At 35.4% G+C, this 17,892-nt stretch overlaps 1 protein-coding gene across 1 annotated transcript in view; it reads right to left on the bottom strand.

Moving 5' to 3' along the window:
* Window positions 1-17,892, bottom strand: part of LOC105214987 (uncharacterized) — a 47,334-nt gene that overhangs the window by 7,388 nt on the left and 22,054 nt on the right. The window contains exons 2-6 of the mRNA XM_029042153.2: window positions 8,922-9,211; window positions 8,772-8,848; window positions 8,428-8,660; window positions 1,941-7,681; window positions 46-1,804 (exon numbers count right to left, since the gene is read on the bottom strand). Coding sequence (XP_028897986.1) covers window positions 46-1,804; window positions 1,941-7,681; window positions 8,428-8,660; window positions 8,772-8,848; window positions 8,922-9,088 — 7,977 coding nt within the window. The 5' untranslated portion in view covers window positions 9,089-9,211. The remainder of the gene's footprint in view (window positions 1-45; window positions 1,805-1,940; window positions 7,682-8,427; window positions 8,661-8,771; window positions 8,849-8,921; window positions 9,212-17,892) is intronic.

Genomic DNA, 17,892 nt, shown 5'->3' with positions numbered 1-17,892 from the left:
ACTAAAGATTCATATAAAATATATTCATATGAAGCACAACATTACCTCATTCGCTTCGAATTCCTCAGCTAAAATCTCTTCGGTGTAGACTTCAGGCACTTGCTCTTGCAATTGTATTGCTTCAAATTCCGCTGGAATAATTTCAGCTGACGGCGATGACGCTGCTAATTCTGCAGTCATGTGCTGCTCTTGGTGTTGTTGTTCCAAACTCTGTTGTTGCTGTTGCTCCAACAATACCATCTGCGTTGACTGCAATCGTTGTTGTTGCTCTTGCACGCACATTTGACCCGACACATCGGCTTTTGTGCTCATTCGCCGATTGTGTTGCGATGAATGCCGTTGCTTGCGATTGTGTAACGGATGCAGTGGCGGTGGCTGCGTCGTCGTCGTCGGAGATTGTACTGTGTGTTGGTGTAGTTGCTGCTGCTGCTGCAGTTGCAAAAGTTGCTGTTCCGCCGTCGCTGCAAATGTTGGCTCTCTTTGGTTGTCGAAATCCGACGTGTTTGCAGCTGTGTTACGACATACTTTTGCCGGCGGTGGTGCATGTCCGTCCGTATGGCTCAAACGCCGATTTAGCGATCCACAATTGTCACTAGTAGTATGTTGTTGATCTTGCTGCTGGAGTTCCACCAAATTGCACGTGGTAGCAGTTAATCGTCGTTGCTGAACTACTTGCGTCTGAGTTTGTGCGCGTCGAGAGTTCGTCGTTGGGTGATTACGCTTCTGTGCTTTAGTGCCACTGCTGACATTGATCGACGGAGTCAGTTGCGATGGCTGTTCACTAAGCACTACATTTGATGGATCATCCGTATTTTTCTGTTGTCGATGCTTCACCGTAATACTGCTTGGCAATGTTAATGTATTGCCAGCTTGTTTGCGACCACCTGTTGAAGTTAATTGAGACGCCGTGGACTTTGACTTATTTCCAGCCACTTGCTGTTGTAGTTGCTGGCGTTGTTGTTGTTTTTGTTTCGGTTCAGCAATTGGACGCAAAGTGACACCCGAACCGAGATTATATGTAGTCGTTGTATCGGTGGACGACGAAGAGAACTGTTGTGTTGCGCCACCGGCAATCGCCTGCGATTGCGCTTGTGTTCCTTGCAGTGAAGGTGTCTGTTGTATTATCAAATCACTTTGCGCCGCCTTAATTATGATTACACCATGCTTATTGCCGCCCATACCGCTGGCTGGTTGCAGTTGTTGCTGCTGTTGTTGACTTGCGGAACGCTTGCGTTGCCGTTGCTGAGCAACTTGTTGCGTCGATCTGTATGCAGGTTGTATAATTTGTTGCTGTAAAATCTGTGGCCCGTCTGAACGTAAATGTGGTTCCGTCTCTGCGGATGAAGTCAAAACAATCTGCATATCGCCCTGTGCCGACATAAAGTGTTCATTACCGAGTACTATAGGCATATTGCTGATGTCGAACATGGTACCAGAAGTAGCCACAATTTGTTCCTGCTGTATCACGGCAGCTGTTTGCGGTACTTCAATCAATTTTTCTTTGCGGGTAATTTTCACCTGGGGACACATTTGCTGCACGTGTGCAACGGCATCTTGCTCGCCAATAAACTCTAAACCGGTAGATGATGCATGTTGTTGTTGTTGATGTGAACCCACTCCCTGTCCTGGCCTTTCGATTATAAAAGATGGTATAGATTCTTCGAGATTGGACTTCCGTTGCTTTGCTGCTGTGGACGCTGCACCACCGGCAGACTTTGTAGCTAAAATATTAGCTATTTGTGTGGAGAGTGGATTGGCGACATCGACGTTGATGCGGACTTTCTCCATGGGAGAAATATTTATGCTGTAAGAAGATTAACAAAGACAACATTAAATCTTATCCAAATTATTCCAAGTTATTTCAAAATAGAAAGTGTTTAGAAGCGATAAAAATTATTAATATATAATTGTTTTAAATTTCCTTTTACATAAGCACTCACCATGTGTTGTCTACTTTAGGTTGTTGATTACTTGGGGATACCCGCTGCTTATTCAACGTCTCATTTGAAATATTTGCACTCTCGTCCATATTTCGAAGCGTGTCAATATCCGTAGCTGCTTCCACTGTACTGGCCGCTTCAACTATTACCTCTTCGATCGGTTGCTGCTGTTCAATGGAAGAGTAGTTTACATACTCCACTACGTTGGGTACATCAATAGTCCCAATTGAATTTATCTCAGTCTCAGTTGTTCCTGAAGTATCCATTTCTTTCGTGGCATCATTATCTGGCGATGCCTCTAATCCTATTTGTTGCATTGACATTGTCTCATTCAGGTAAACTTCTTCAATTATGCACTGGTCATCCTCTATTATGAGAGAGTCTGGTCCATTGTCAGTACAGTCGACAGTTTCTTCAGATCGCTCCACTTCCTTTATATAATTACTATTATTTTCATCTTCATAGTTCGGTATCTCAACTGTCGTAGTTTTGAACTCCTCAGTGGTTTGCGTAGTGTCAATACTTGTACAGTTGATACTTGGACTCTCCAGTTTTCTAGTCTTCACACGATGTGTACTCTCTTCTTCGTTATTTAAATTGTTTTCTTGCATAAAGAAATTTTGGGCCGCGGCCGTATTGCGTTGAGGAGTGGATTTGGTTGCGCTGCGTCGTTTGCGAGAAGATCCAGACTTTGCCACAGGAGTGACATTTACAGCTGCTTGATCAGTTGGATATTCAATAATCTGCTCGTCGGGTTGTGAAGCAACGTATGTATCGGTTGACAAAACAACTAATGTTGGTTCAGACCATTCATTTTGTGGTTGTGCTGTTGTAATATTCAGATTATTAACTGCTAGTTGATCGCCAGCAGCAACTTCAGTTTCAGAATCGGCAGCAACAACATCATCGCGTTTTTCAGTCGTTTTGTTTTCGTTTTCTGTTTCTGTTAATTTCGCAGCTTTTGTTGATCTTCGTTGACTTTGACGTATTGTCGTATTATTCTTCTCATTGTTTTCAAATTTTGTCGCTACATTTAAATCAGTTAAATCTAGCTCTTTCATATAATCATTCGACTTCACTTGTTGTTGTTTCGATGCTCGAGTATGTCGTTTTTTGCTAGTCGGTTCTTTGGTAAAGTCGGTAAAAGATTTTGGTGAGTTGCTCGCGGAATTCGGTATTGCAGGTTTATGTTGATCAACCTTAACATCAACTGGTGAATTCAATATAGCTTCTGGTGATTGTGTTCTTCTTGTATTTGAACGACGCGTCTGTGTTTTATTCAAAATTTTCGTTTTAACCGTCATTATGTCTGTATCGTCTTCCCCTTCATGTCCGGAAAGCGGCTCATGTGGAGGACTCTCAATGAAATCGTCATCCGCATCGGATTCTTCCGTTTGTGTATGCTCAATGATTGGAGTTGATGATTTATCAGATATTTCATTATTTAAAACATTCGTGCTCACTGTTTCGTCGTCTACTTGCTTTCCGCCATTTTCTATCTCTGACTGTTCTGCAACAATTGTATCTTCAACAACATTGTCCTCTGCCTTGGACTGCAGATTTTCATTGACTTCATTATGCTCTTCAATAACGTTATTTACAATATCTGCTGCAACTTCGCTGTTACAAGCGCTGCTTTCAGTTTCTTTTTGCTTTGTCTCGACTGGTACTTCACTTATGCTTTTTTCAAGAAGTTCAGTTTGGTTTTCAATTTCACCATTTTCGAAACGCAGTGTATCAATTACATTATCATTGCATTCTGAAAACTGTGTTTCTTCATTATTAGTTTCTTCGGGAATAACTGCGTCATTAAAATCACTTGCGACCTGCTCATTGCCCTCGTTCATTTCACTATTATTTTCCTTTTGTTCACTGGAAAGCTCCTTATCCTCTACTACAGCTTCGATATCATTCTGTTGAACAGTTGTCGCTGCTAAGGCGATTTTTTCATTGTTCGTACCTCCATCACATTCTTCAAGAATATCTGTGCGAGTTTCATTCTCAATTATTTCACTTTCGGTTGTTATTTCTTGCACGATCTCTTCTGCTATTTCCTGCTGTTTAGTTACTGCAACATCTTTGCTCTCGTCTAATGGCACAGGAACTTGATCTGTTGATTCATTCTTTTTATTTTGCACATCGTTTAAGTTTTCATGTTCTTCTTCAACATTCATTTCTTGTTCCACTGGTATTTTAGCTTCATCATTTGGTGAAGGTATGGCCTCTACCAACCCATCTGTGGGTGTCATCAGCCTGTCAGTCAAAGTTGGTAAACGTTCATCGTCTAACATTGAGGTCGGCGATCCAAACTCAGCACCCGCTTCTGAAATGCAAATCGAACTGTTGTCGTCAGTTGGCGAAGTCAGACGGCTTTGTGGCGCTTCTTCGCCTAACAACATGACGCCATGTTGCTGTTCTTCCACGGCATCATTCTTCATATTTACAGACAAAGGGATTTCCGTTTCGTTTTCTAACTCTTTATAGTCGTTATTTGCCCGTTGCTCTATTACCGTCACTTCAGTTTGCTCTTTGTTTGCAGTCGTATGTGAATCGATCAAATTTGAATCTTGATTTATATGGGATAATGCTGTTGAAGGCTGCAGATCATTTAAATAATTACTAAGATCTTTCTTTAGCATTTCTTTTTCGCCTAAAGCATTAGATTCAAACTGGTCTTTAGAGTTTCCAACGTCCTCTGATTTTTCTTCGGTTTTGTCGATCTCACTTATATCTGTGGATATTTTGTAGGCTTCTTTTATGTAATTCAATTCTGCAGAATTGTCGGCAGTATTTTTATGATCTTCTGATGTTTTCAGCTCGTCTTCAAGTTGTTCATGTGTTGGAATCCTTTTAGCTTCTTCTACATTGTCCTCCACAATTGGCTCGGAATTTTCGAGTTCACAACCGTTGCTCCGTTCTGTGTCTTCAATATTTTGTTTTGAGAATTGTAAGTCATCGGCATCATGAACCTGTTCCACAGTTGTACTTAAATTTGTCTCATTAGATTCGCTTATTTCGGATATCTTTTGTTCCGCGCTGGCACAATGTAAGAACTTCATTGCTATAGTTGGAGTAGCCAAAGAACCATTTTTTAAATTTTTCACTTTTAAAACAGTTGTCTCTTCGACGGCATCACAACGAACGATTTCACCACATCCTTCATTCTCTATATCTTGTTCCATTACTTGGCAATCATTCGTATTTACAACGCTCATTTCTACAACAAGTGCCGTGTGCGCCACAGACTGTAAAGAATTTTTATACACTTCATCGCCATCCATTGGAGCTGATTGCTTTTGTTGCTCCGCATTTGTTTTCGATTCAACTTCCTCACAGAACTTATTTTCTGTCTCTACTTGGACTTGTTCAATAACTGTCACCGTTCCATTTTCATCCATTTTTGGTTCTGTAGCATCTATTGCTTCCTCTGGCAGAACAATTTCCGAAGTTACTGCTGTTGATGTTTGTAGCTCTTCAATTCTTGAACGATTGCGTGATTTGAATATACGCTTACCTCGTTCCTTAATTGGTAAACCCTTAACTGGCAATTCCTCTTTGCTGCTGCCGTACGAGTGTGTGCGTGAAACAACCGCACCAGGGACCTCATCAGCAATATTAGGTGCCGTTGTTTGTTCGAGCAATTTTTCGATGTCATCCGCAAGCTGTTGATCCTTTTGTTCAGTTTCATTTTCGGGCAATATGCAATTATCAGAATGAGATTTGTCTGGTCCTTTCTCGGGAGAGAGATATTTCTTTTTGAAATCGGCTATGGATTTTAAAGTATCACTGCAAGTCTCGTCCTCTTCTTCTTGAAAATCAAAGCAATCGGAGCGTGGATTCGCAGCTGTGCTGGTCTGTGGTTGCTCTTCTTCTATTAAACGCTGTGGTGATGCTAACGTAAGTTCTGCCACGGTTTCATGTGCAGTTCCTACGTTTGGCCCTTCCTCCGCTCTTATATTTGTTGTTATATTTTCTGTACTATCTTTCAGAACTTCCTTTATATTTTTCTGTCTTTCATTCGATTTTTGTGTCTTCCCGCGACTTTTTAGTTTCGATTGTTTGACATTTTCGCTTTCTAACTTCAAATCGTTTTTATTTTCTTCGTTCGGTTCGCTTTGTACATTTTCCTCAGTGGCTTCAAATTCAATTTGCCGAATTACACTAGGAACTAAAATTAATGCTTCTCCGTTTTCTTGTTGTTCCGACTTAAATGCTTCATTGTGTCTATCTTCAAGCCTCTCCAACTGTTCTTGATTAGCCGATGTGTCACTACATTCTATTGGCACCGACACTTCCTTTTCAACAAAAGATTCCTCATTTAAATTTTCCTCAGATAAGTGTTCTTCTTGTACCACGCTCGTAACAGAACTGTGCTCTTTTGTTATATCGCTGAATTGTTTATTGTTCGTCGTTGCTTCATTTCTATCCAATCCATCTTTTCCTACCGTTGTTTCTGTTTCGCCATCCGTGCCTGTATTGTCATCGAGAATAATTGTTTCACCACTATTTGGCGGCACAACCGCTACTACAACCACCGAATCAGAGCTGTTGCTGCTATTGTAGTTTATATTCTCCAGATTATCAACTACTGTTGGTAACTCTACAGTATAGTCGTTTATGAATTCTTTTAATACCGCGTCACGTCGATCTTTCTTCGGTATGTTTCTAATACGATTTTGATGTTGAGTCTGATGCGAAGTTTGTGCAGAAATGTTATTTACTGTTGCACATACGGGTGTTACAGCATCGAATGGAGTGTTCTCACTTTTCACTGCTGTTGCTTCACTGCTTGTCTTTAACTTATCTAATTTGTATTGTGTTGTTTCTGTCGTTGAAGCCGTTTCACGACTGGTATTCTCTTTAAAGCCGTCAACCACCTCATCCTCTTTTTCGCCGTCGCTCCAGTCGGCCAGCAGCCGCAGGCGTATTTCTTCAGCTGTACTTTTCAGCACAGTCGATTTGTTATCCACCATGTCAGCAGATTCAATGTTGTGCTTTCGCGGACTGCATGATCTCAATAGGTCCTCCGTCGTGTGTGACGATGAGTTATCGGTGGTATCGTCTTCAATACTCAATTTCTGCTCTCCCTTTATGGATGAAATCGGCATTCCGTCGGGCAATGTAATCTCTTTTACATCGGCATCAATGCGTAACGATGTATGCGAATTCTCACGCGATGTGCTTGCAGCAGCAGATCGACTTGCTCTTTCGCTTCCGGACAACGGATAAGGCTTGTGTTTCGTGCTACTAACGCCTCGACTATTCACCGGTAACGACATTTTTTTTGTAGATTTTGCTATTTGCAATTTGTTGGTGTCAAGTATTATAGGATATTTCTGGTCATCATCTTCGCTCAAAGAGTTTCGTTCCGATTTCGAAGATGTTGTAGGCGACTGTAGCTTGCAAGTCATGGCAGTGATGGAGCTCTTTGACTCGCTCGCTGACGTTATAGTAGCCGAGGGTATCTTGCGTGCATTGGAGGTTGAAGGTGTCTGCGCAGATGTCGGCGTCCCAGTACCGCTATGCGTGCGTCGATGTAATATCATAACATTTTGCCTTTGGCTTGAGAAATCACACATATTACATCGATAAAAATTCGTTTCTCCACTGCTGGGCATAGAGGCGTTCGTTACAAAACTTGTACTGATATGCGGTGAAGCTTTTGATTTTCCTATATCAGGATTTCGATTAGTTGTTGTTGTACGTTTTGGTGTAATGTTGAGGATTTTGGTTACAGAATCCTTTAAATGTAAGAAAAAATCGTTTAATAAGAAAAATTGTTTCAAAATTAAACTATTTCTAATAGACGAATCGTGATAATCAAAAATCGGCTGCTAACCCAAATAAATTTGAGAAATGTTTACTGCCGATACAACAACAACAAGCCATAATGGGTGTTTTTAATGTTGTGTTTTAAAAATGATTTCAGGCAACTAACCGCCTTCCCTAAATAACTGCTTTTATTTAGGGAAGGCAGTAAAAGGGGCAGCGGCAAATGACTGTCAAAAAATGCTCATGCCCATACAATTTGTATGGCGCATACCTAAATAACCCGACGGCGACGCTGAGCGGTTGAAATTTTATATTTTGACAGTGCGTTCCGAAGTAAAGTTGGCTGCGAAAAACGAAGTTTCTCTGTTCAATAAAATTTCACAACAACAATTCAAGTAAACATTGTTATATTTGACGTAAAGTTGCCGCTTTTATTTAGGGATAGCGCATCGACGTTAACGCTGAGCGGAAAAAAAACGTTCCGTCAACGCTTTTATTTAGGGATAGGCAGTAATTGCTCCGGCTCATATATGCAGACAGATTGTTGTTGTAACATTGACTATAATTTGGAGGCGTGGGAACTATTCTTCTGCTGGAGCTTTTTACAAGCAATCAAATAAGTTTACGTAATACAATCTAATGTGTGACTGGGTTCCATTGGATTTTAAATTTTTAAATGATTTGTTAAAGAGTAGTATAAATAATTTCGACTTACCCCACTTCTGCGTTTATTGTTGTAGTCATTGTTATAACTATTGTTGTATTCATTGTCGTAGTAATCGTTACTGCGTCGTGTAAATGTCGGTCCGAGTATCGCCTTGACAATACTATCTGGTCGATCATTTATAATAAACATATCTGAATCAACAGCTTTACGTGTTAAACGCTCAGCGATCTCCACATCTGATGGGAACTTCTCCATAAATTTATTTTTGGCATTATATAAAGCTATTGAATGGAAAGATGTAAAATATTATTTCGTGCATAATGAAATTTAAAGCCATAAACAAAACTATAAAAATATTTAAATATGTGAATATAACAAAATTATCTGCTCACCAGTCCCCTTTTTGATGAACTCATCTTTTTTGCTGCATTGGAAAGGAAATATTTGTTTTGCACTCTTTATATATTCACTAAAAATATACGAAGAAGATAAGCAAACATTTATTTATAGAAAATTTTTGCAAAAATAATTATTATACTGACTAGGCATCTTCTTGGAAAAATTTTACAACGCAATAGGGTTTCTTCTTTAGTTGTTTGAGGAGGCCATCGGGTTGGCGATGCACATCGGTCACCTCACCGGGCCACCAATTGTTGCCCAGTTTCACCCAAACGATGTCGCCATCCTTATAAACGTTATCGTCTGACATTTTTGCAACAAACTTGCAACTTGTGTACTCAAAATTCCTGATTTTGTGCCGCACTCTTTTTAAGCCCACAATCCTTAGGATACTCCCATCAGTTTCAATTCAATACTTCACATGATTAGTTGACTGTAATGAGAGATGAGGAAAAAATGTTTAAGTTAAAGACCACAGTAATAATTTATAATAAAATAAGAAGATAAGTTTATGAAATTTTATATAGGCTATTAAAAATTTAGACATGGATATAAAATGTTGATTTTGATCATTTTATTTCTTTATTTTTATTCATAATAAGGACGTTTCAATAGAATACAGGTAACCGAAAATTGTATATTCTTATAGCGTTTTCTTTTTTCAAAAAAAATTTTGCATTTATTCTGCCCTGTACTCGGGATTTAAATTGTGAGTGAGATTTGACCCTGATAATAGGATCCCATTTTTTGTTTTTTTTTTTTTTATCGTGTAAAAAAATGTAACACATTCAAAGAGGCAATGCAGCATGTGTATAATATTGAAATTTAAAGAGGCAGCATTTTCATCGAGAAAAGAAAACGCTATGATCCTTATATTCGACAGAAAGAATAACGAAAATCATAATATATATTAATTGAGGAAATATCAACTATTTTTTGCCACAAAGCTACGTTATATCCAACATTATATAATACGTTTTCTTATATCAAGATATCCAAAATAGTAATCGATATATACGGTATAAAGAAGAAGTTTGAAAACTCAAATATTAGAAATATAGTAGCTAAGGGAAGTATTTATCTAAATTTGGCATAAAGACATAATATTATAAGGAAAAGATTCCATCTGACAGACTTTCTCTAGAAAACATGAAAGATTTAGAGATACCTTCGATACAAAATTATCCACAGTCGCTGAGGTCCTCATGTTCGATAGATTGGGCATTGAAAATCTATAGTCCCATTTCGACAATGTTTAGATGAGCGATCCCACACCCCCAATGCATCTATGCACCTCCGAACATCTATTCTCAAACTATAGAATTGAGATGTCAATAAAATATTATATACCACATTTGGTAATTTCTGTATTCAAGTAATTTCTGAGATATGGGGTTTGACCAAAATATGGGCGACGCCACACCCATTTCAAATTTTGTATACCAATCTAAGTGGGTCCTTCTGTACCACCTTTTCTAAAAAAAATAGGTGTGTTTCGTTAGTGAGTTAAAAAACTTACGCAGTAGTTTCCACATATCCTTTGTATATGCGGTGATTACTATGCCATTTTCAATTAGTATGATAGTCTGGTCTGGTTTGTATAGCTCGCTAACTTTCCCAAACAAATTTCATCCAAATATGACACCCTCTAGTTATGATACTTTATCTCTTTTCGTATAACGCAATTTTGTAGGCGTGCCAATAAAATCTATTTTCGCCCATCTACAATTTCAACTTTCTTATGGTGCAAAGGAACACGTGTAGCAAGTTTCATTGAGATATGTAAATTTTTATTCGGATTTAAACTTAACTCGTCATGCTCGTATCAAAAGTCATACATGAAAATATTATGTACTTGCATAATAATGTTACAAGTGAGTTAGCAGAAGCCTTACTAACACTTCCAACACATCAAAGGTTTTTATGGTATAACATTTGATAATCTCAAGTTCATGATATCTTATCATAATCGACCACGAGCCAACAATTATTATATCACTTTAAGATATGAAATCAAAGCCACTTTATCAAAGAATGCCAATATCTCCTTATTAGAACATTGTTTTCGAGATTACTTTGAACACTTTTCGATAAGCAACAATAAACAAACACTAACTGTTAGTTTGGATTATCTGTACCTTACCGTTTTCTATTATCCGGTGTTATTCTACAAAAAGAAATATAGTTTTTCGAGAATTTCTAATATTCTAACCGATTCAAATTGTAAAGTAAAGAATATTTAAACCTAACGAGATTTGGTTTTCGATAAAAATTGACTAATAGGGAAAATATATGTATGAATATTTTAACATTATGGTTTATTACTTGCTGAATGACAGTGCGATTTGTATTCGATTTATGGTAAATTTATCTATCTAGAGAACTAGCGCTTATATAGTAGTCATTAATATTAAATAAAGGGCTTTCAAATTGTAATCACGCATTTATTGTTGTGGAATCTGGTTGATGTTATGAATTCTGATATTATTCGTTTGATGTTTAAATCATAAATTTATCGATTCTACCAATATAATTTTGTCCAATGAATAAATATTGGTCCATCTGATTCGAATATTGGTTTTGCTTATATTCGAAAAGATGAAAATCAATTCAATCACAATTGGTTTGCCATTCTGACATTAAGCAAATCTGTCTTAGATTTCACAACATCCCTGAATATAATTTTATATCTAATCGATTTTATCATTCTTTTGTAATCATATTTATTACACTTTTACCAATGCAATAATACTGTCAATCCTAATCCAAAGGAAATGAAATATGATAATCTGAAATATGGCTACAATTGTATATATATGTACATAGGAGTGTTTTTTTGTTCTAAGAAAGTATGTATGTAAGCCGATGACACACGTGTTATAGTATATACCATAATGCGCTCTTGTTTCCAATTCTGAATCGAAAGTAAAAGTGAATGCGATAAAAGCAAATTATAGAGTACTTATGCAAGCATATGGTTGCTCGAACTCATGTAATGACACAGATGTTTGCTAATAGTAAACTGAATGTAACAACGCATATTATAATCTAATCCACTCGCATTAAGTTATCAAATAAACTAAGGAAATTTGTACACAATCTAACTAGCTAAGTACAAAGTAGGTTATGATTAATGTAGGAATACTATTTACTCAATGTGACGTATGAATTAAAAACTGATCGAAATACGCATACTTTCGTACATACAGAGTATGGAATTTGATGTTGTCAACAGAGTTAATTCGTGTGTCACACAAATTCGACTGATAATTAAGGCACATAAATATTTACAAGTTCTATATTTTTTAATTGTGTCGCTAGAGTATATATGTACATACATACACTTCTATCGACTCATATTTGATTAATCCTTGTGATTGATATATGTATGCTATAATTGCAGACAACCTTGATAACACAGGTGAGAGGTTATGGAACTTTATTAATTTGTTTACAATATACATACGTACAAAATTAATTGTCTATTACTTTCTTTGTGTCTGCAATAAATACTTGAAGCGGATTTGAAAAAAAAACTTATAAATACAAATGTATGGAAACTCGCAGAACCTTTTGTATTATTAGGTATACGAAGGCAATACATTTCAGCTTTATATACATATTTAAAAGTATACATACATATATAAAAGTATAGCAAAAATATATTTATAGAAGTATGATATTCTAATATGTGATCAACAACTATGCATTTACCACCGTATTAAGCACTCGTCCCAAAAATCGAACATAAAAAGACCTTCTTCGAGTATATAACATTAATTTTATTTCATTCAACTTAGAAAAAGAAAATTATATCAGCAGGGACACTAAAAAAATAATATATTTTCTTTAATATTAAAAAAAATTCCTTTTGGGAATACTATATCCAAAGCGCTAGTGCCTTGTAATAGGTGATGTTTTCCTTTGAATATTATAGGTATTGGGGTTTTTCTGTCACTTCTTTGAGGGTTTGAATATTGCATTACTTTTTAATTCAAAGGGCAACAACAATCCATTCTTTTTGAAAATAAATACTATCATTTAAAATTATGTCGTGATTTATCAGCAGGATCATTGGCAAATGAGATCACTATTTCCATAATTGTTTTCGGCAAAAACAACAAGTATACCGTGTTGTTGATTTATTTAAAGGGATCTAAGGTCATGCTCTACGTCTCCGCATATTTACTCCTGCTACGATTCTTCCGTTAAATTTATGTAACTTGGAAAAAAAAATCATTAAAAATTGCATGCATTACTTTATTGTTACTTATTTATGTATTACGAGATCACCTAAGGACAATAAAGATTGCGGTATTCCATTTCAAGGCGCATCACAGTATATTTAACTGCATTAATTACTTAGCCAAATGTTGCTTTAAAGTTAGGCGTTTAAGGCAATAAAATAAGGCAATTAATACCAAAATGGTAGTAATCCTAATTCTGCAAGTGTCATTAATATATATGACGCTTTTATGGTTAAAATATTAGATTTCATTTACCTTCATAAAACTTAGTTACTTGTGTGCTTCATTAAATAATGACGGATTGACATACCATCCATTACATTTAAGCCTTAAGCGTTCATTTCTTTAGTTTGTATATAAAATATGATATTATAATTTCATATAATAATACCATAATAAAGACCTTGCTCTAATCTAAATATAATGTTGTCGACACTACAATTATTAACCAAAAATCGCGCGAAACCCTGAAGTTGAGGAAATATTTCTAAGATGAAGCAATAGTTTAGCGAACAGATGGATGTATAATCGCTAGTTAGACATATATCAGAACAAGATCTATTATTTACAATAAAAGTGCAAAGAATATATTATAGTAAACAGGGCAGACAAAAATATACTCTCAAATATGCCCTAAATATAGGAATTTTTCTTTCTGATACATTACGGATGATTCATTTTGTTTGTAATTATACAAAAATTATACTTAAGTTGTGCCCAAATATAATCTTAGCTAAGCATTGTTGTTGACTGAGTAGTTATTTGCGTTTCACAGTCGATGCTTATTTTCTATAAAATTCTATTATGATATATAGCAGCACAATGAAAAAAATTTGTTTACAAAAAAAAATATACTCTACTCTACTCAACTCTACAAATTTCTAATAAATATTGCTTACTTATTAAGCCTTCTTGGAATTACAGAGCAGTCTTTATTATCATATTGTAGGAGATTAATTATTAGATTAAAGATATATTTTCATTCAATTCTTCTGCGAAATTCTTTAAGTATGCTTTGTCAAACAAATTGAACTTATTGTTTATGAAATATAAATTTTCGACGAAATTATATGTATTTATTTGAATCTTGGAAATTAATGGAAACAAAAAGAGGACACCGAATTTAACCGCAAGCGAGTGGGGGCAACTATTGCAACTCGCAGGAAAGCATATAACCGTCATCGAATGCAAGAAATTCCAAAAAAATTTTCAAAAAATATTTTTATTTTATTTTTTTGACAAATAAGTCAATTTTTAAAACAAAAATCAGCTGTTAATTAAGCACTGCTAATGTCTCCCATTTTCAGTACTTAAGTATGAACTGTAAAACGCAATATTTCTATTTTATCTTAAGCACAACCTAAGCACGGACTGTGAAATCGGGTATTAGTGCAGTAAGTCAATATTTAAAGCAAATTTTAAAATTAATTAATTAAAATTAAAATTAACAAAAGGACACGACAAACTCACACACTCATTAAGCCACTGCGTTTCAAAATTATATTTTACCGAAGTAGCATTGCATTTTTATAATGGTATGAAAAAGAGATTCGTTATACATATGTGTCGAAATTACCAAGAGCATTTTCAGAAAAACTAGTAAAAAATTAAATTGCTTCGCAGTTAATCTAATCACATGTGCTCATATAATTAAGCCATTGTAACGAATGCATAGCAATCACGATCTGAACAGAAAAAAAATATTGAATAGTGAAAATGGTATTGACTTATTTAAGGGGTTACATGGGTTTCGTGGATTCAAAAAATCGATTTTTTGCTTTTTGCTTATTAATTTCTACAACATCTCAAGAATATTGTCCTAAAGTCGATCCGAATAATAGTTTCAGAGATACAGCCTTTGGAAGGTGTACGCTCCAAGTCAGGTATTATTGTTACTCAAAACATTAAACGCGTTTTCCTCGGAACCGTGTTTCCAAAGTCGGTTGTCAAATTTTCTCGAAAACTACTCAACCGATCTTGATGAAATTTTGCACAGGTGTTCGAAATACAATTTACTCGTGCGAACGTACTTGAACGAAGGATTTTATTTTTTTTCAATTACAACTAGTTAACACTTATTTTTGTTTTTTTCATTTTGGATGATCCTGTCAGGAGTTACATATGCTGACAACGCGGACGCACCTTTTTTTCCGAGGGGTCACCGGAAATGAAGTCGCAATGGAGGAGTTTAAAATTTTTTGTTTTAAATTTCAGAAATTATTTAAATATGTATCGGCACAATTCCGATTACTATGGTGCCGCGATCTGAGGGCACCATTGGAAAGAGGACGTCCTCCCGATTAAAAAATATATAGGGTTATAGGTACCGCAGACGCCTAGTTTTCGAGATATTCCGCTTTAAAGATCAAAAAATCAAAATTTACAACAAGCAATTTCACACACTTTAACACATTTTACGCTCTTTTTTCACTTCAAATATTTGAAATTACATTACTAACATTCAATAAAATTCAAATTTTACATTTATTTAAAGTTTTTTAAACAAAAATTACTTATTGTAAAAATCACTTTTCACTCTAAGATTTATTTAGATACCATATATAAATTCATCCATAAATTCCTTTTTGCGAAAATTCCTCTTTTTTTGCCAAAATTCCTCTTCTTTTATTTAACAAAAAAAAAATTTTAAAGATCATATCGAGGACAGTCTCGTTATTTTGCTAACACTTGTATTGGCTTGACCAGAAAGGAGTTCTACGCGAAAAAACTTCGAACACACCTGGTTTTGGCTCGACCAGGGTAATTTTTTTGAAGCGCGGCCGAAGGCCGCCTGTGCAGAAGTTCTACGCGAAAAAAAACTTCGGACATCCCTGGAAAGATTTTTTATATACATACTTGATGCAGAAGGAAGTTCTACGACAAAAAACCATGATATGCAAATAAATAAAACACAGTCATTAAAAAAATCTATCATCTGTGGTTTCTAACATGTGGCAACGCTCGGTTTCTACATAATTGTAAACACAGAACCCTTTCAGCTTTTTGTGTGCTAAGTGATTTTTAAAATAAGTAATTCTTGCTTAAAAAACCTTAAATAAATCTATATTTTGAATTAAATTGAATGTTAACAGAAAAAATTGGACTTTTAAACATGAATATTTCAAAAACTATAAGTCCAATCAATAATATTTATATATTATTCCTGCTCTGGAGAGCCTCCTCTTTCACTCGATACCGATCACTCAATTTATACCGGGTAAAAATCACTGGGAGTGCCTCCAAAAATTCAAAAACATTGTGAAAGTAGGAGAAGGGTCCAAAACACTTTACATATTTTAGGAAACATATGATTTTTGAAAATGTGCCTTGTAAAAAACCAACACCTTGCGCCGATAGGTAATTAGCACGAATGAACAATGTAGATATTGTTTTGACATCAGGTGAATTTTTAACTCAAATGGAGCATAGATATAGTGTAAGTGTATTAACACACAGTATTCGTCATAGATTGTATGAAATTTCTTAAATAGGTGAATTAAACGACCCAGACCAAACGTATTGAAGAAGAACATCAAACGAATGATATCGTTTACAAGGGTGTAGGTGTAAAAGGACTCCAAATTCTGAAATCTAGTGGCATGGAGTGATATGTTTAATGACTTCAAAAATGATGCTAGACCCTATGTCAGGCGACCAGAATAACAAGAATAAAAAATTAAAATATGAAACGTGATGGATTATCAGCCATGGTATGAGGGTGCTTAACCTCAAACTGGGTATGCCCCCTTGTGCAAATTGAGGGTAAAATGACTGGTGTATGTACAAAGACATTTTAACAGAACATTTTAATGGGGATTATTCCAATGATTTACCATTAGCTTGGAGCTTTCAGCATAATAAGCACCCGAAGCACTGCTCTAAGGTGGTTAAGGACTGACTTGAGATGAACCATGTCCAAAATCTCGAGTGATCTATAGCCCGAACATAATCATGATTGGGATTTTTAAAACGACAGTATCGATGAGAAACCGCCGAATAAAGGTTCATTGTGGTATGTTATAAAGGTAAAATAGAGCAAAATTATTTGGGATAAATGTAACACACCGATACGTACAAATTTTTCAATACTCGATTTGATATTTCTGAAGTGTTACCAAATTTAATTAACTTATTTATCAAATAATTAGAATTGTCGACTGATTCTATTAAAATATAAAAAATAAGCATTTTCAAGCATATTCATACTTTTGTCTGCCATAATGATAATGCAATACATATCAAAAAACAAATTGATTTTGTCTCAACCATCAAAAACTAGTAACAAACGAGTGATAGTCACGCACTCGGCTCATTACACTCACTTCGATTTCATATCTATATTTCTTTCTGTGAAAATAACTTACCTTTTTCTTTACGATTTTGAACGCAAATGCCACAGGCATTTTTTCGTTAAAAATAATAGATATTGACTTGATTCATGGTATAACTGAAATTTATTAAATGTTCTCTTTGTGTGAATTTTATTTTACATATTATAATATAATTTTCATAGTTCTGAAAACTTAAAGCAATAAAACGAATAGTGTCGAAAATTAATCACAGGAGAATGTAAATTTTATAAAAAATACATGGAATATTTGCATTTTTTGTATTGGAGGAATAAAATTACAGAAATTGGAAACAGGATAATAATAAAGAAAAAAGTCACAGAAGAGGTCTTTTTACCACGCCTCAGCAACGACCAAATAATTAATAGATAATATTAAAAAATTTTAGCAGCTTCATGAACAAGAGCCAAAAATATCGATAACCAAATTACTTGAAAAAATATGTGTTTTTTAATTACATACATACATGAATTATAATAAATATATTCCCCATTATGTTATTAAATAAAACCATGATG

Source organism: Zeugodacus cucurbitae, chromosome 5 (genome assembly GCF_028554725.1).
Source record: "Zeugodacus cucurbitae isolate PBARC_wt_2022May chromosome 5, idZeuCucr1.2, whole genome shotgun sequence".
Taxonomy (NCBI): domain Eukaryota; kingdom Metazoa; phylum Arthropoda; class Insecta; order Diptera; family Tephritidae; genus Zeugodacus; species Zeugodacus cucurbitae.
Note: the sequence above shows the minus strand (reverse complement) of the source record. Positions and strands in the feature narration are given on the sequence as shown.